Source organism: Tetrao urogallus, assembly GCF_951394365.1.
Source record: "Tetrao urogallus genome assembly, chromosome: 13".
NCBI classification, from domain to species: Eukaryota; Metazoa; Chordata; class Aves; order Galliformes; family Phasianidae; genus Tetrao; species Tetrao urogallus.
In genome coordinates this window covers 15,233,885-15,250,771 of record NC_136826.1, presented here as the reverse complement: position 1 = coordinate 15,250,771, position 16,887 = coordinate 15,233,885, and the positions used below count along the sequence as shown (strand labels likewise).

Here is a 16,887-nt window from a genome sequence, read left to right as displayed (position 1 = left end):
ATCCTATAATCTGTTTGTGTCTTACAGCTACACAGGCACCTGAAAAGGTCTGAATGGACAGAGCAGTTCTGCTCCCACAGATCTAGCTGTCAGGAAGCAACGTTCCTAAGGCTATACGTGCAGAGGATAAAAAGCCACCCAACATTCTGTAAAGTCACTTGGAGATGCAGCTTTTGAGTCTCCTCCAAACCTCTGAATGCAATATCACACTACTGAGCAGTACAACAGCTTCATCTACATGTCTATTGCAGAAAGTATTAGCACTGACTGCAGGCAGAGCTGGTAGCCCTGCATATTACAGTTGCCTAAAAGCTTCTGATCTTTAAATCCTATTCCTGCTTACCTATTTCTTTTTTCCAAGCTCCGACCATCTGGATTGCAACTTTGCATGCTTCTGGTCTGCCTTAGGGCAAATTTTCATTTCAGCCTAAATGGTTCAGCTGCTTCTGAGAACAAGGCAGTACAAAATCCTGCTGACCTTTTCTTTAATTAGCTGAAGTATTTCCCAAGCTTAGAAACGGAACTTGAGTTCTGACAGCGTTTTGTGAGAGCCCACAAACATGAACTCTTCTGTCACAGTTTAGGGGACGCGACTGGGTTGGGTTTTTGCTGTATCTGTGGAGATGAACCCAGACCCAACTCACTTGTGTTTGGAGGGGAGTGGGGAGTAGTCAGAGTTGAAATATGTTGTTGTTGTTGTTGCTTCCAGCCTTGAAATCTGCATTTTAAAAGAGTGCTTGAATTTTGGTGCATTGCTGCTCCTTTTTGCTAACTTACAAACAAGCATAGCTCAAGTGCTTGGAAGTTGGACAAATCTTCTCCAGAGCCTTGACAGCTCCGGGAGCTGTAAGGTGTGAACTGCACAGAGCCAGCAGTAGAGAAGGAAGCTGCACCCCAAGTCATGACTACATCTTGAATACGTAATGCTACACTGTGGTGAGTGCAGTCTAAAAAGGGCAAAAATGTGTTTTTTTTTTTTGTTGTTTTTTTTTTTTTTTTTTTTTTTTTGAGAATTTCAAGTTTTCCATCTGTGGAACAAACATACACTTAGTGCCATACATCATGAAACACCACAAAATTAAAGGGAAAAACTCAAAATATTTTAAGAAAAAGACTTGAAGCAATGAGGAGAAAGGAAGTGGCTCATTAAGGGGCAGCGTTTGTTCCATGCCCTTACACAAGGAAGAAAGCTTGTGAGAAAACACATACAGCCTTATAATTAAAGGCTGTATTCTAATGCTCAGGACAGAAGAAATCAAATGGATGTGGCACAAATTGCCTGGGTTGCTCACAGCCTTCATTGGCTTTTCAACCTCAATAACATTTAGAAATGTCTCCTTGAGAGCAGTTCTGTGATCTTGCTGTTGACTGAGCCAAAGCCAAGAGGATCAATGGGATCTGAAGAGGTGACCTTCCATTGGCTCTGTAACAAGATATGGTTCATTTTCGAATATTTACTTACCAGTGAGTCTAATTATTTTTCATGCTTATGTCACAGCTAAACATCACAAGGCAGACAAATAGGTGGTTTTCAACCTCTCGCCAGTTCAAAGACTGCCTTCTCATTTGATGTGAAGTGTTTGCTTGCATTTAATACTAGTAATTCAGCATGCTTTACATCTTCGAGGTGAAAGCCTATGCAACCTAGTCAAAATAATCTTATACTGTCTATTAGTTCAAGAAGTAGATTCTGAACCACATCCCATAGAAAATGGATCTTTGTGAAATGTCAAATGCACCGCCTGCTCCTTGCTGGCAGCAGAACACAACATACAGGGCTATTGATATCATTTCCAGGCCATTATCTAAACTAACAGCCTAATGACAAGGCAAGCTGTATATCCCAGCCCTCTTCTACAAAGCAGAGGGATGCAATGCTTCACACCATGAGCAGAAGATCTCAGCCCATCTCAAAGACCTCCATCTAGTTCTTGCTAAGTACCCAGCAACTCCCAAAGGTTCCACAAGGAGGTCGAGCCCAGCTGTGCAGTCTGACATCAGGGACCAAGCGCTCCCCTGACAAGCGGTGGCATAAATAACACTCCTAAAACTCTCATCCAGACAGAAGCTGAGCATCAAAATTAGCTAGTAAAGATTTTAATGGCACAAGTGGTAATTATTACCCTGCCGTGGGATGCTATTTTCTTCCATTTAAAGAAGTATTTGGAATTTATGAGCCAATATTTAAGAACAGTTGCTAGACTGTCTCCACTTGCATGGGAGGCTGAAGCAGACTGAAATAATTTCATAATTAAAAAGCAGTAAAATACGCGTGTCATTTTGATATAATTCCTTGGAAATTCAGTAGCAATTTGATTTCATTTTTTTATGAGGTAGATTCAAGAGAACGTGTCGATCTGATAGGCTTACACTAAAGGAAGAGGAAAGAATGTGAAAGCTCATCTCCTCACATGGATTACTAGGCCTATTTAATTTCCTTTCCCTACGAAATGAACATCGTTTTTCACTGCAATCATAACAGGAATTCGACCAATACAAATATGCTGCACCACTACAAAATGTTACTCATCAATTTTCTTCAAAAAGTGAATTCCAAAGCCATGAACTGTAATCCTAGATGCAGCCTTACTGATCTCTCCAGCTTTTAAAATTGCTTCTTTATGACACTCCGTCACAGATTTTCTGACGTGAAGATGACAAATTTGGGAAGAACTGATCAGCAGCAGAATTCTTTTACCATTGATCTGCACTGCTGTTTGTTTTGCCTTGTCTCAGAGGCTGGGTTTCTTAAAGCTCACTTTCTAACCAGCAGACTTACGTGACTTGTTTTTCCAAGTGCAAATTCAGATCATTTGTTGCCCAATTCAGATTGTTTTTCTAAGTATTAAATTAAATATGCAGCACTCCCGACATTTCATCCAGCAGAGAAGATGCACTGCTATTTAAATGCATTACTTCATGGGGATGCACTTACTTCCATGGGCCAGTTGTCAGCTGTCCCCATGTGCAGCACCAACACAACTTCCAGGTGCTACATCGAGAGAAGAGTAAAGACAAGAAAGGGAAAGGAGGAAAAACTCATTTCTCCATGCTGGCCATCCATCCGGTCTACATCATGAAATAGAGCTAAAAACATTCTGAGCATGTGGCGATTCTGTGAAAATGGGGCTGGAGATTTCTTCCATCAGCATCAAAACTCAGCACAGAGGGAAACAGGACACAGCCTCTGCCCTGCTGCACACAGAGATGCCCCCACACAACTCAGCACACATCTTCCAGTACCCACAGAGCTGCAGCTGAGATTTAATTCTAAGAGGAAGAGATGTTTTGAACACAGCTTGGTTGGCCACACATCAGGCAATCACAATGCTCAGGCTTGTATCTCAAGCTCTACATAAACACTTACCCATGCTGTATGAGCCTGTAAGTTCCCAAGACCCTTCAGACCAGCATCAGCTACAGCTGATAACCCAGGGTTACAGGTTCTCCAGCTAGCATCAGACACAGACACACTGGTCTGAACTCGGTGCAAGCCCTCAGGTGTCTCCCTGCTCCTCGAATGTGAGGTATCTGCTTTGTTTGTAAGGAGCAAAACATCCTTAGAGTGACATACACATCCCTCTGCTGCCCTTTGATACTGGGAAGAGTACAGAGACGTGTGCCTCTTCTGTACCAAAGGAATAAAGTCAATGCTAAGCTACTGAGCAGTGAAAGACCTGACTAACACATTCCTGTCATTTAAGACCTTCTGAAGGATAAAGCCCAAACCTGGGTTTTTCAGCGCCTCAAGCAAGTTCAGAACTTACAGACTTCTATGGGCCACTCACATAGAAAGCTCTCATCTGCCCTCACTATCTGAGCAATGTGTTGTCTTTAACAAAAAAAAACAAACCAAAACACAGATTAACAAACTTCTGTTGTAAAATGAAAGATTATAAATCACTAACATTGATTTCACATCAGTGGTGAAGTCAACGTGAGTAACACACCTGAGGTGGCCAACTGGAGGGAATGTGAAGCCACGGCATATCGATGGTTTAATTGGCTCAGCATGAGCTCATTGATTGCCACCAGATGAAATGCACCATTGGCTGCCTTATCGTTGTGTCTTACTGCTCCTTTGGAAGTAAAGCAGATGACAATCTAGCAAAAGGCTTTCTTTACAGACAGGTCCCTGTCTTCACTGTGGGGTGCAGGCTTCTTCCTCCCTTCCCTCCCCAGAGCTTGCAAACCGGTTCATTTGCATTCTGAGTACTTAGTGCAATGAGAATGCCTCTATTTATCCTTACAGGCCAAGAGATGGAAGATACTGGTGTGCCCATTTCTGTGTGGAGTGACAAAGGGAAGTTGTAATTTGACTACTTCGTATCATTAGGAGGCTCTCAGAGAATGCTAACACTTGAACTATCTGGAGATGGAGACTCCCAGCTCTGAGTGTAATTAACAGACCTGCAGAAGCAGACACCCCAAACTCTGTGCGTTTCATGCTTTGCAAGAGGGCCACATATCTTCTGCAGGCAGGGCACCACAGGAAAGCAGGCATAGAGCTGGCAGGGGACGGTGTCCCATAGCAGAAGAAAGGCTCATATATAGCAGGAATGCCCCCACATCCCCCAAATTGGTGACACTCCCCCCCTCCCCCCCCCAGCCCATACACCCAATATCGTGTTTAAAATCTGCTAAAGCAGCATTTAGGCAACTGTGAAACCCCCCCCCATTAAGCTCCAGTCTTCATTTCACCACCAAGGGTGAGGGCATCAGCAGTATTTAACTGCAGGGGAACTAAAGAGAGACAGGACACAGGAAGTGCCACACCACACATCACCACCCAGGTCCCCCCTGGGCTGCTCCCTCTCAGCACCATCGGCTGCTTGTGGGAGCAACCCTCACCCATCACACCCAGACCTTTGCAAGCCACGCACTGGTGCCATGCTGGCATCTGAAATCCAGGCAGCTGGAGGGAAAAACAAAAGCAACACCAAGCAGCTTTTCAAACCTCCCTTCCCAGCAGCGTGCACTATCACACAGTACTTCCAAATCCATGGTTTATGTGGCTCAGGAGGGCAGTTTCATGCCCTAACTCCTGCATGATGGATTTTACAATTTGTTAAAGAAACTCATCAATCCTCAGCAGTCATTTCTAATGCCCAGAGCCTCCACAACTTCTGCATTTTGCTGATCCCCCAATTTCAAATCGTTTGAAATGGCTGTTCCTATTACCACTGTGCTCCTAAAGCTAAGCATTATGGCACACTTCAGACTCCCAGCCTCATGCACTACCATAGTAAACAGATTAACTGTGATTTATGAACAGTAAGTTCTGGTTATCTGAAAGGAAACATTACCTCCATAGACCAATACTGACAACTGGAGATTTCCCATTATGCAGCTCTTCCTACCTACCTGTAATCATTAGTTTATAACTCCGGTATCAGCCTGGGAAACATATCATCATCATTTGCCACTACAAACTTTGGGCTTCCAAAGCATCTGGCAGGAATCATAGGAACTATTGCCAACAGCAGAAAACTGGCCTGAGACGACCCAGCCAGACAATTGCTATTTTAAATACACAGTAATGAACATAATTATCTTTTTTTTAAAAAAAAAAAAAAGCACAATAAAGCAAGAAGTTTCCAAAGAGAAGAAATGTTACTGCAGAGATGCAAAGAGGGATGCATTGGGGTCTCAGTGAGCAAAGAACTAAATAGGAATTATCAGATGGTACAGAGAACTGTTTGTGATGCTTATTCACTTGTAAAGTCCAATTATAATTTTAATATTCTTTCCCAAAAATGAATCCATTCCCCTCTGGAACATCAGAGGAACATTTTACAGGCCCACAAGCAAGAGTCAGCATTACACAGCACACCTCAAGCCACTGAGCTGACCCACCACACAGGTCACATGGGGCTACTACTGAGAATCTTTTTACATTGATTCCATTTACCATAATCTCTTTTCTCCTGCACTAGAGAAGCAGCACACAAGGCCTGGCCAATGGCACAAACCTACTTCACAAAATCACAGAATCAACCATTCACCTACCACCAATATTGCCCACTAATCCATGTCCCCAAGTATCACATCTACACGCTTCTTCTCAGTAGGACATCAGATCCCATGCACACACCATGACTGCAGCATGCTTGCATCGTTCTGTCCCCATTGCAGACCCTCCCTGTGCATGGCTGGTTCAGCTCCAGGACTTCCCAGCTCCCAGCACCTCCCTGCTGCTTATACATCAGAAGTTGATAATGTTTCAGGATAGAGGCTTGTTCCCCTAGCTGTCCCTCCCTATTTAGCATGATGCTAAAAGCCCATTCAATGCTCCTCCTACAGCCAACACCTCAAAGACTGTTAGATTTAACAGGTTTAAAACACATATTAAACCATTCAGGGTAGGTTCGGGTTGGATATTAGGAAAAAATTCTTCTCAGAAAGAGTGGTGCTGCACTGGCACAGCTGCCCAGGAGTCACCATCCATAGTGGTGCTCCAGAGCTGTGGGGACGTGGCACTGAGGGACGTGGGGATGGGTTGGAGCTGGTGATCTTAGCAGTCTTTTCCAATCTTAACAATTCTATTGTTCTATTCTATGTGATACAAGAGCCCTGCTCAGCAGCACTGCTAGCAGAGGAGCCTTCTTCACAATCACCATGCAATACCTTCCACCACAATGCCAGTCTCTTCTCGCCTAATCGATGCTGCACGCATTCTGGATTTACACACACAAGGCATAAGTAGTATGTATCATTAGTAAATTAGTATCATTAGTAAAGACAAAGATGTTTTCTTATATACTTATACCTCTTTAAGAGAAGAAAAGAAACCTCAGTTCCCTCACCTTGACTCTAAAGTAGTAACAGCAGCTCGTGAAAAATGAAAAGCCTTGAAGGATTCAGAATAAGAAACTTGGAGAGACAATCGCTGATCTTTTATCTTCCAGACTTCAAGCAGAATCAAGTTCTTCAAAGAAAACTCAATAAAGCCCAGACATTTTCATCATAACAAAATAAATAATTCAGTCATGCGTTCGAGGACTCCGACATTAGGATTGGCTATTTGATATATTTGTGGCTTAGGTGCCTCTAAACTGATTAAAGATAACCTGATAGAAGCTTGCAACGTCAAAACCGCCTTCGTTCCTGACAGATATGAATGGATAGCGTAAATAACTATAAATAACCAGAATGGCTGCATTTATGCCTAACGGAGGATTTACAGCCTGCAGAGCTGTCTGGTAGGACCAAGAATTACAGCTTGCCTTTCTCCTCCTGCAGAATGAGAAGGGAGAGGAGCTGAAGTCCTCCTCGCACCACTGCTCTGTCAGGACAACTGAGAATCCATGAATAAGAGACAACCATAAAGATGCCAGCAGGTTTGGCCACATTGACTTGTGCAGCCTTCCTAGGAACTGCTCAAAGACAAGCATCCCAAAAGCCCCTGCAATATCTGTATCTCCTGCAAGTTCCCACTGGGTTCCCAAGGGAGCTGTCACACTTGCTGGATGGGGACATCACCATCAGTCCTACACATTGCTGTAGGTGCAGACGTCCTTTTCCCTGGGAGGTCCTTCCGTGCTCAACAGTGCCACACTCTTTACCTTCTTTAAAGGAGTACTTTTCTCCATGGAGGAAGAACCAGAAGGAACGCATCATGAAAGTTACACTGAACAGCTGCTATAGCTTTCACTTTGTTACCCACAGCATAACAAATTCTCATCCTGCATACTGGCAACAAATGAACCTTCCCAGGTTCTTACTCCTGAACCTGACAACAGATGCACACAGCCCACTGCTCCCCACTTGTGGGCAGAGCTGCTGAGTGTGCGTGGGGAGGAAGAGAGCAAGAACAAAGCTCATGGTGTATTCCTTACTCAAAGCCATAATAGTCACAGATACAGATTGAATAGTTAGAAAATTAGTGGTGCTTGTTGAAGGCTTTTTTGTCATTTTAATAGAAAAAAAATGCAGAGGTGGAAGTGGACCCAAGTAAAAAGCCAGGATCTAAAGTCAAGAAAATGAATTGGGAGTAATGACAGAATGGGAATGGCTCTTGCTACTTGCAAGTGAGTTGCCCTGATTCTCTACTTAGTTGGGATGAGAAGCCCGGAGCAACATTAAACGTCGCTGTCAGGAAGACACGAGAGCAAGTTTGGGACTGGAGGAGCTCAGCTGGAGCTGCCACGGGCTGAGAACCTGAGCCATGGGCAGATAACAGCATGGCTACACTGCACAGTAGTGAAGAGAAACTGCCTGCAGAGACATCTGGAGTGAGATTTAACTGCAGTGGAGGCAGCTACAATCAATTGTAACACCGTCAAACTCAGCAAGTTTCCGAAGGATTAAATCATTACTTAAATCATCTTCATAACTCAAAGAAGTGCCTCTAAGATGAAGCCAGGCACTAATCGTACCATTTACATTTTGTGAAGGAAAGGGTTCTTTGTTGGGATCTTTCCTTCTAACTGCAATAACGAGAAAGCCCAAGGGTCTAAAACTAATAATCTAATAATCTTTGCTAAGTGAACACTGTAACAGATAGGTCTGGATGAGGTCTTCAGTAAATGCCAGGCAATTTCCCTTGATCTTTATCAGCGGAGATGTAGCTCTGGCTTCAGCAAGAAGAAATTAAATTTAGTGCAAAATAATAACATCTGGGTGAGATTTTGCTTGTCAGACCAGCGGTCCCCTTGGATGCCGGGCTAAAAATATTTAAATGAACTCTGACAGGTTTTATGTTTGTGTTTAATAGGAGCGGTTGGGATACGTTTCCATACCAACACATCACCCCGCTCCAGACAGCGGTGCAATTACTCATCCCCAGAGAAGGAGGATCCCCTCAGGGAAGCTGAGAGAACTCTCCCTGCTGAGGGCTGGCGCTGCTCTGAGCCCCACTGTTCTCACAGCCTCAGATCCTGCAGCCCACAGCAGCGACCTGCCCCATACCATGAGCAACACCAAGAAGCTCAGCATCCAACTGCCACCTCTCGAGGTCACACCATTCCTGAAGCTCTGGCACAGCTGTCAGAACACAAACAAGCAGCAAAACACCCACACAAAAAGCATTCAGCAAACTTCAAGCCTTTAAATTTGAAGCTAAGAGAAGTGCACAATTTTAAGTCCAATGAATTGCCCCTTCCAAGTACAACACACTTGATATGATGTAATTGAAGCAAGTACACGGGTTCCACTTAGAAATTCTTCTACTTAGAAATGCCTCTTCTACAATGGGATTGTAAAATATATCATCATTAATATCAACCCTTCTTTTAGCAGGAATTCTGCTCTTTCCCACCTCCACCGAGAAGAATAGCAATGCAGCCAACCAAGGCTTTTCAGAACAGTCCCTGCACAGAGAAGGGGCTACGATGGCCAGGATGGAAATCACTGTAAAAACAATAATAAAACTCAGCAAAAGAGTCAGCCCTCTCAAGAAGCAGCACTGTGACCTGTATAACAGAGTGCCACTCCTCCTTGCTTTGCCATGACCCCATAGACTTCAGAAGGCATTGGATCTTGCTGTTTGTGATACATGAACAAAAAAGTCTGATTACTATACAAAAGTATTGTGAAGAAGGAAATGCTTCGTTGCTCATTACGTTTTTTTTTTGTTTAAACACAAGCAAAAATGCTGTTAATGTAGAAGGATGGAACCCGCATAGGAGAGCGCTCAACAAGCAAGCAAACATTTCACTGCACATTAATCACAAATAGAATAAGTTTTGCTTGCATAAAGGCCCTTAAATAATTACTGCAGATCTCAGTATTGCAAACTAGAAAGTACCTAGAATAGAACATATCTATCAGAGGTCAGTTCTGCTTCAAAGACAATACAATACATCACCCAGACCACCCCAGTGCTCACCTTGGAAGACAGCAGCGTTCTGGATGACAAGGAACTTCAGCTCCATGCTGGCAGACTGCAGGAGCTGCTCCATGTTCTGCCGGGCCGCCACCTGATACTTCTCTTCCATCCTCCTCGAGCAGCACGTGGAGCCCTTGGGGATGCATACCTGCAAGTCCAACCCTGCAGACAGACAAGGGCAGGGAACTCCTGTTAGGAGGTGGGCTTGCTGCAAGCAGAGAGGAAACCAACTGCATGCATTTTAATTGCTGCAGTTATTGTTTGACGGTGTTTCTGGAATTTGTCCTGAGCAAGCAGCTTAGTCAAAGGAGAAGAGTGATAAGGACTGCTGAGCAATAGCCCTGAGAGCTTGCTGTCCTCACATGCCAACACAGTGATTGCTGCAGCTCCGTGCATCATCCCTAGGAGCATGGGGCTGAGTGACACAGAGCAGTGCCCTGCTGCCTCCTGAGTGCTGAGAGAGCGTCAGGGAGGGGCAGAAATGGAGGGGTACGTGGATGAAGGAGCCAGGGCTTGAAGCTGTGGGTTTACGATGAACAGAGCAACACATGGGCTGTGCTCATCATTTGCCTAGACTTATACAACTAGCTTAAGACAACTGTTACTTGTCTGTAACCTCCATCCTTTTGCATTCACAGCAACAGCAGTAACAATAGGAAACCAAACGAATCACTCGTTTTGTTAGGTTTTTTAAATGCAAACTTCTAAGCCATACACACCTCATGAGCCCCCACAGCCATTTCCCCATCCAATCCTTTCTCTATACAAGAAGGCAAAGCCATGGCTCACTGCTTCACTCACACCTATCCCACTGCACAGGGACAGCCCCTACAGCACACTGAATGCTGCCAAAGGCCAATGTGCAATCATGGGAACACCAGCACTGAACAAAACCAGGACACAGCAGCAGAGGGAACATGGCTTGGTCCAGCACTCCGGACTGCACTCAAAGCACTGGGCAGTGATGCACCTTGCATGGTTTGGCATTCTCAAAAGCCTGGAGGTGGGAGGCAATGTCTGTTTATATTTTAGAAAACATCATCAATACAATCCAGAGGAAGGAGAATCACTTGTCGTTCAGACAACAGAAGGAGCCAAGCCAATGAGCTGGAAGCAGCAGTAATAAGAAGCTCCATTCTCAATCAATTTTCAGTAGCAGACACAAATAGGATAACAAGCTCATATCAGAGAAAAATAAAAGCCCTCAGCATGCAAAACCAATTCAATGCAACTATTAGAAACTCCAATAGTAAGCAACATCTCCATGCAAACACCACCAAGACACAGCTACCTGGGGCCAGAAGGCAGCAGGATGCTTTCACATCTCAGCCACTGCCATCCCAATCGCAGCACTCCAGGCATGCCAGAGCTCCCCAGAAACAGCATTAGGCGTCTGTCCTATGTGACAGACAGCCCAGGTAGGGCTGAGTGCCCCCAGAGCCCCTCAGCTCTCACTGTTCTCCCCTTCCTGGAGATTGTTTTGCTTTAACAAAAGGAGCTGAGCAAGTTGAGTAATTTTCATCTTTGCTCCAGGAGGATTATGCATCCTTCCAGGCGTCTTTCTCCTTCCTTAAGTCTTTTACCACATTCTCTGACTAATTAGTAGAAAGTGTCAAAAGTCACTTTTCCGGTGTACTTCAGAAGAAGAGGATTAATATTAATGTCAGTTCAATCGTGTACCTGCTGAAGAAGAGTCATGCACGGTGTCAAGAGAAGCAGCAGCTGTCAGGGCTGGCAGCAGAACCCCATCCTTCCCCATAGGACAGCCTTTTGGGGAGGAGGAGAAAAAGCTACAAAACCTTTTGTCTGCAACACGGAGAGGAGCTTACACCAATACTGCAGCAAAGCAATGTGTGGTAAAGGGACAGAGAGGCTCTGGACCCACACTGGGAGGCACAACACCATCCTGACCACAGCCTGTTTCCTCTTCTGCAGAATGGGGCACACAGCACAGATTTCATGGTAGAGCTTTAGGAAAGAGTCAGCCCCGCTGGCAGCCAAAGAGTGAAGCTCAGTAGTTGGGGGGTGATAGGCATTTCCCACGTTGGACAAATAAGAACCCATCAAATCTCTTTGCAGCAAGGTACTGCCTTAATGAAGAAGTGGTTATAGAACAGTGAGTTAAAGAGGTATTTGAGTCCATTTACACCGCAAAAAGACTTTGCGTGGTCCCTTTAACACTACAATACAGCCATGAATTTCTTGTTAATACAAGGCTTATTTCCTCCTACATTTATTATATTAGGACACGCTTCAAATTAAAAGAAAAAGCTTTCTATGATTAATGGAAATACCAATATAGGAAATCAGAGAGTTGGCAATTAAGAGATCTGTGCAAGCGAGAGCCGCGGATGGGAAGCACCAAGGTCACTGCTCACCTCCCATCCTTCTTGTTAGCAATTAAGCCAATTTCGCCCCTTAAATGGATTTTTATTTTCGTGAAGTAAGTAAAAAGACAGACACGCAGCAGCAGGGCAATCGTGGAGGAGGAGGAGAGAGCCTGGGAATTAACTTTGACAGCTTAAAACGTTTTTTACAGAGACGGGCAACTGACACCAGTGAGCAGAAGCATCTCAGTGAGCACAGCAGGTCAGGGCAGGCAGGACAGGTTCCTATCAGCCATGAGGGACAGCCTGCTGGAATGCAGGCTGCACAAACCCTATGGCACAGTGCCCACGGGCCCCCGAGCCACCAAATCCTGTCCCTGCCTTGCAGCCCACCCCTCCAGTGCTGCACCCAACCCAAACACCTCCATGATGGCTGTGCCGCACGACAGCGGAGCCCATTCCTCTGCCTAATGGCCCTTGCCGATAAGATTGCTTTTATCTCCCAACCTACACACACCCCTTCTTCTTAAAGTTTCAAGCCATTACACCTCCTAATACCGCTGTCAGCCCTTGCAAATGACCTCTTCCATTTGCTATAGATCATTACAGTTTCATTTTTGGAAAGGAAAGACCCCACAGGTTACTCCAACAGGTTTTATCCCCTGTGCCCCATGCCAGACCTGGGCCATTTATGCCATCTTGGGGAGCAGCAGTGTAAATGCTCTGCTGATTCCGGAAGCACTCTTGGCTGACAGAATCAATTTCAGGAGTACCCTGACTCTTCCTCCTCCTTCCAACACAGGAGATTTGTACCGGGGTGAATTTAAAGCATTACATTTGACTTTGATGTACAATTATTCCCGCAGATAGGTGGTTAGCACAGCAGCAGTGGAAATCATTTCAGCAGATTAAATGTCAGAAAAAAAAAAAAAGAAGAAAAAAAAAGCCCAGTGATGATCTGCAGGCGGCTGTGTCTTAGGGATGCTGAAGGAGTCCAAGTGGATTTTCAGTGCCCTCAGTCAGCTCCAGCCCTGCCACCAGGTAGAGCCAAGCCGTGTGCTTCCCTGCCAGATCCAACAGCCTGCATGAAGTTAACATTCCTCCCAGTACTGCCAAAATAAGAGCCAGCCCCTGGTGAACGCCACGCTCTGTGCTGGGATCATCGGGGCTGCCCCATAACACACCCATAGGAACATTGCTGCCTTCTGCTTTTAATTGACATGACCAATCAAGCACCTGTCACCTGTTTTTAATGCCCAGCATTGGGGAGAAAAAGAGATGTGACTGCTCAGAACCCAATTAAAGAGAGACAAATTATAAGCCAACTCCATTCGATAGGTGATCGCAGTTGGAACAGTGTGGGTACAACAGGGAGATATTTATTTCTGCTTAGTTGTTCTGCTCCATCTTTCAGAAGCCCTGTGAAATGGGTTCTTCCTGAAGCCTTGTGGATGGCCAGATGAGCTCCACACCAACGTAAGCACTCCACAGCATCACTTCTTTTAAAATGAGAGATTGTGGAGAGAATAAGGAGGTGATGCCATGTGAGAGCTTCCTCCCCCTGGAAGGAAAATGCATCAAGCACATCACCATCAGCAATATGGAATTAATTCATGGGTAGCATACACATTTGTTACAGTCATATGCACAAGCCCTACAGTCATCCCAAAGACATTCTATTCAGGATGTTGTTAAAATTAACCCTTGGAAAAAAAAAAATAATAATGATCTCACTATAAAAGCACTGCCTGAGGAGGTTACTAAATTTTTAGGGTTCTGCCTCTGCTCTTAACTATCAAGAGAGCAACTTGCAGGCCTGAAATAATTAAGAACAGAAAACTCAATTATCTGGTAAGCTAAGATGTTAAAGCTGAACGGGAAGGGGACCATTAGCCCAATCAGGAGGAGTGGAATGAAATGGGGGGGCACAACGGGAGCCCTGCACCTAAAGGGAACCATTGGGATCAGTGCTCCTTAAGCTGGGCCCTGGCACACAGCAGCTTCCAGAATTAGTAAGAGGAAAAAGAGAAGAGGGCCCAACTCTTTGGGTCAGCCTGTGGTACAGCATCAAATCCCAGTGCAGAAGCAAAAGGTTTATCACCTCTGTTTTCACAGGGAAGATCTACACTTGCTTCCATCAAAGAAACTGGCCAAAAAGCAGGGAACTGAACTGGGAGGAGGAAACACCCACAGGCATTTCTGCTGAGACATGTTCCTGGTGGCAGCCCCAGTTATCCCATGCAGGGCAATCACCATCCCAGACCCCAAAGTGAGGAGAGTGCGGGGGGCAGACAAAAAAACATCAGCTTTGGAGCAGGGACACACAGCATGCATGGAAAGTTACCCAGCCACAGGCTGAGGGAGCCCACGGGCAACAGCTCCACAGCCAGAGCATCACCCAGAATACAGAGCAATGCAAATGGCCAAGAGGAGAGCACAGCCCTGAGCTGCAGAGCACAGGCCAGCGGCTGCAGAGCCAGAGCAGAGCTTGCTGCCTTCAGCTGGAATTATTCCCACTGCATTGGCACCAGTCACGAAACAGCACAACACTTCCTTTGCATTTATCAGAGGTGCTCAGGTTTTTTTGTTGGTTGTTGTTGTTTAAATTATATTTTATTATTTTAATTAGAAGCATCGAGCTGGAAGGACCGGGCTGCCCTATGAGAGTGCTGTGCCAGCGTCCCCCACCCACCCACACGCTGATCCTATAACACATCCCAGCGGCATTTCTCCTGTATGCACTGCAACTCTGCAACATTTCCTCTGCTCCCACCTCAGCTGCTCACGATGCAAATCAGGGCTTCTCGAAATCATGATTTTCCTTCTGTGCCAAAAAACTAAACCAAACCCACATTTTAAATACGCTGCATAAGCCCTCAGCGATCTGTGGGCAAAGGATCTCAGAACTGATTCCACACTGATTTGTGACTGGCAACTCCAAAACTTCTTTTTTAATTGACAGATGTATGAAAGGAATAAAGCAATAAACAGAAGCCTGGAAATAGTGCTTGAGTGATGCTCCCCCATTACTGAGATTGATGCAGCTGCTTGCAGGAGAAGCGAGTGCTCTGAAGTGTAATTACTGCACAGACTCGTGCAAGATGGGCCAGACCCAAGGTATCAGTGAGTAGTCATTGCTTTAATTATGATCAAGTTTGTGTACTTCAGCAAATGTAAAACCTGCTTTCACTTTGATATAGGGAAAGTTTATCACTGCAACAAGCTGGCAGCACTCTGGAAGCAGGAACGACCCATTGGTTGTGAAGATGGAGGGGGACTCCTTGCTCCCCAAAACCCTGACTGGCAGCAAGGGCTCCCAGAGAGAACCACAGCATTCCAGAAGCCGGACCCCACCCCGCACACTGCCCATAAAAACGAGCTCTGAGATTACCCGGGGATCAAAGCAAACATTCCACAGCAGCAGGGGAAAATATTTGATTACAGACAGCAGAACGCAGCGTTTTAATGGTGATAAGGGCAGCTCCCTCCCTTTCCCGCAGCTCTCCATGCAAACACCTCGCCCCGAGCTGTTCCCAGCGCTCCTCTCTCCCTGCTACCAGGGACCGAGGGATGCCGATTTCGGAGCACCGGGGAAAGAGACCGGAACCGTAAGAAGGGGCTGTAAGGACAGGAATGGGCGAAGGAAAGCTCTCATTTCTCAGCTCTGGCAGCATCTCTACAGCCACAAGCATTGCGGATGGGCGCTCACAAACACAGCGGGCTCAATGCCACCCCGTCCCCCCGCTTCTCCTGTCCCCGTGCGCTGCAGCGGAACCTCTCAGTGTGCCGGCTGTGCGGCACCGCTCACAGAGCATCTCTCGGGGCTCTGGGAGCAGCTCCTTCCCGCAGCTCCGCGCCCATCTGTCTGCCTCTGCTCTCCTCTCCCCCCACTTTCGCTTCGCTCCAAGCCGGGCAGGGCAGCACCGCAACACCACGGCACCGGGCAGCTGCGCGCGGAACTCCCCCAGCCCTCCCATCTCCGCACACCTGGGGAAGCGGCGCTTCCCAGTCCCCAAAAAGCTGAGAAAAACCCGTGGAAGGCAGGGAGGTCCGTTCTCCCTCCGATGCCTTTATACAGGAGCAGAGCCGCTCCCTTCGACGGGACCGCAACGCTCCCACGGCCGCCCCCGAACTTCTCGCTGCGGAGCGGCCGAACCACGAGTGCGGTGCCACAGCGCACCTCGGGAGCCGAAACCCGACGGCGTTACCCGGTCTCCCACCCGCCCACCGCGCGGCGGTCGCGAAAACACCAGGCGGCCTCACCTGGCACGGGGTTCTCGGGTACCCACTTGGCTCCGGGTTGCAGCACCTGGAAAGCGGTTCTGACCGGGCGGCAGGCGGCCTCCCCCGCCGGTTGGGCGAACCCCGAGGCTGCCAGAAGCAACAGAGACAGCGCCAACAGCGGCGACGCTCCGCCGCTCCCCGACATCCTCCCGGGGCACCCAGGCGCTGCCCTACGCGCCGCCGCCCGGCAGCGGGGCAGCGCGGACCGGAGCCCGGCCCCGAGTACCGGGAGCGGCCCCGCCGCGCTCCCATTGGTCCCCTCCGAACCGCGCCCCGCGCTGATTGGTTCCCGCCCCGGTACCGGCAAAACTTCCCCCGCGCGCGGCACCGCCCCGGAGCCCATTGGCTCTTCGCACGGAGCTCCCACCTGCGCGGCACGGCCCGGTGTGCAGCGGTGCTGCTGCGGTGCGGAGCGACCAGGAGGGGACGAAAAAAAACCTCTGTACG

General features: G+C 47.0%; 1 protein-coding gene across 1 annotated transcript in view; it reads right to left on the bottom strand.

The window, feature by feature from the left end:
• GPC3 (glypican 3) overlaps positions 1 to 16,585 on the bottom strand; it is a gene marked incomplete at both ends in the record, with an annotated part of 113,276 nt that extends 96,691 nt beyond the window's left edge. The window contains 2 exons of the mRNA XM_079542048.1: positions 9,830 to 9,991; positions 16,420 to 16,585. Coding sequence (XP_079398174.1) covers positions 9,830 to 9,991; positions 16,420 to 16,585 — 328 coding nt within the window. The remainder of the gene's footprint in view (positions 1 to 9,829; positions 9,992 to 16,419) is intronic.
• Positions 16,586 to 16,887: the final 302 nt, after the last annotated feature.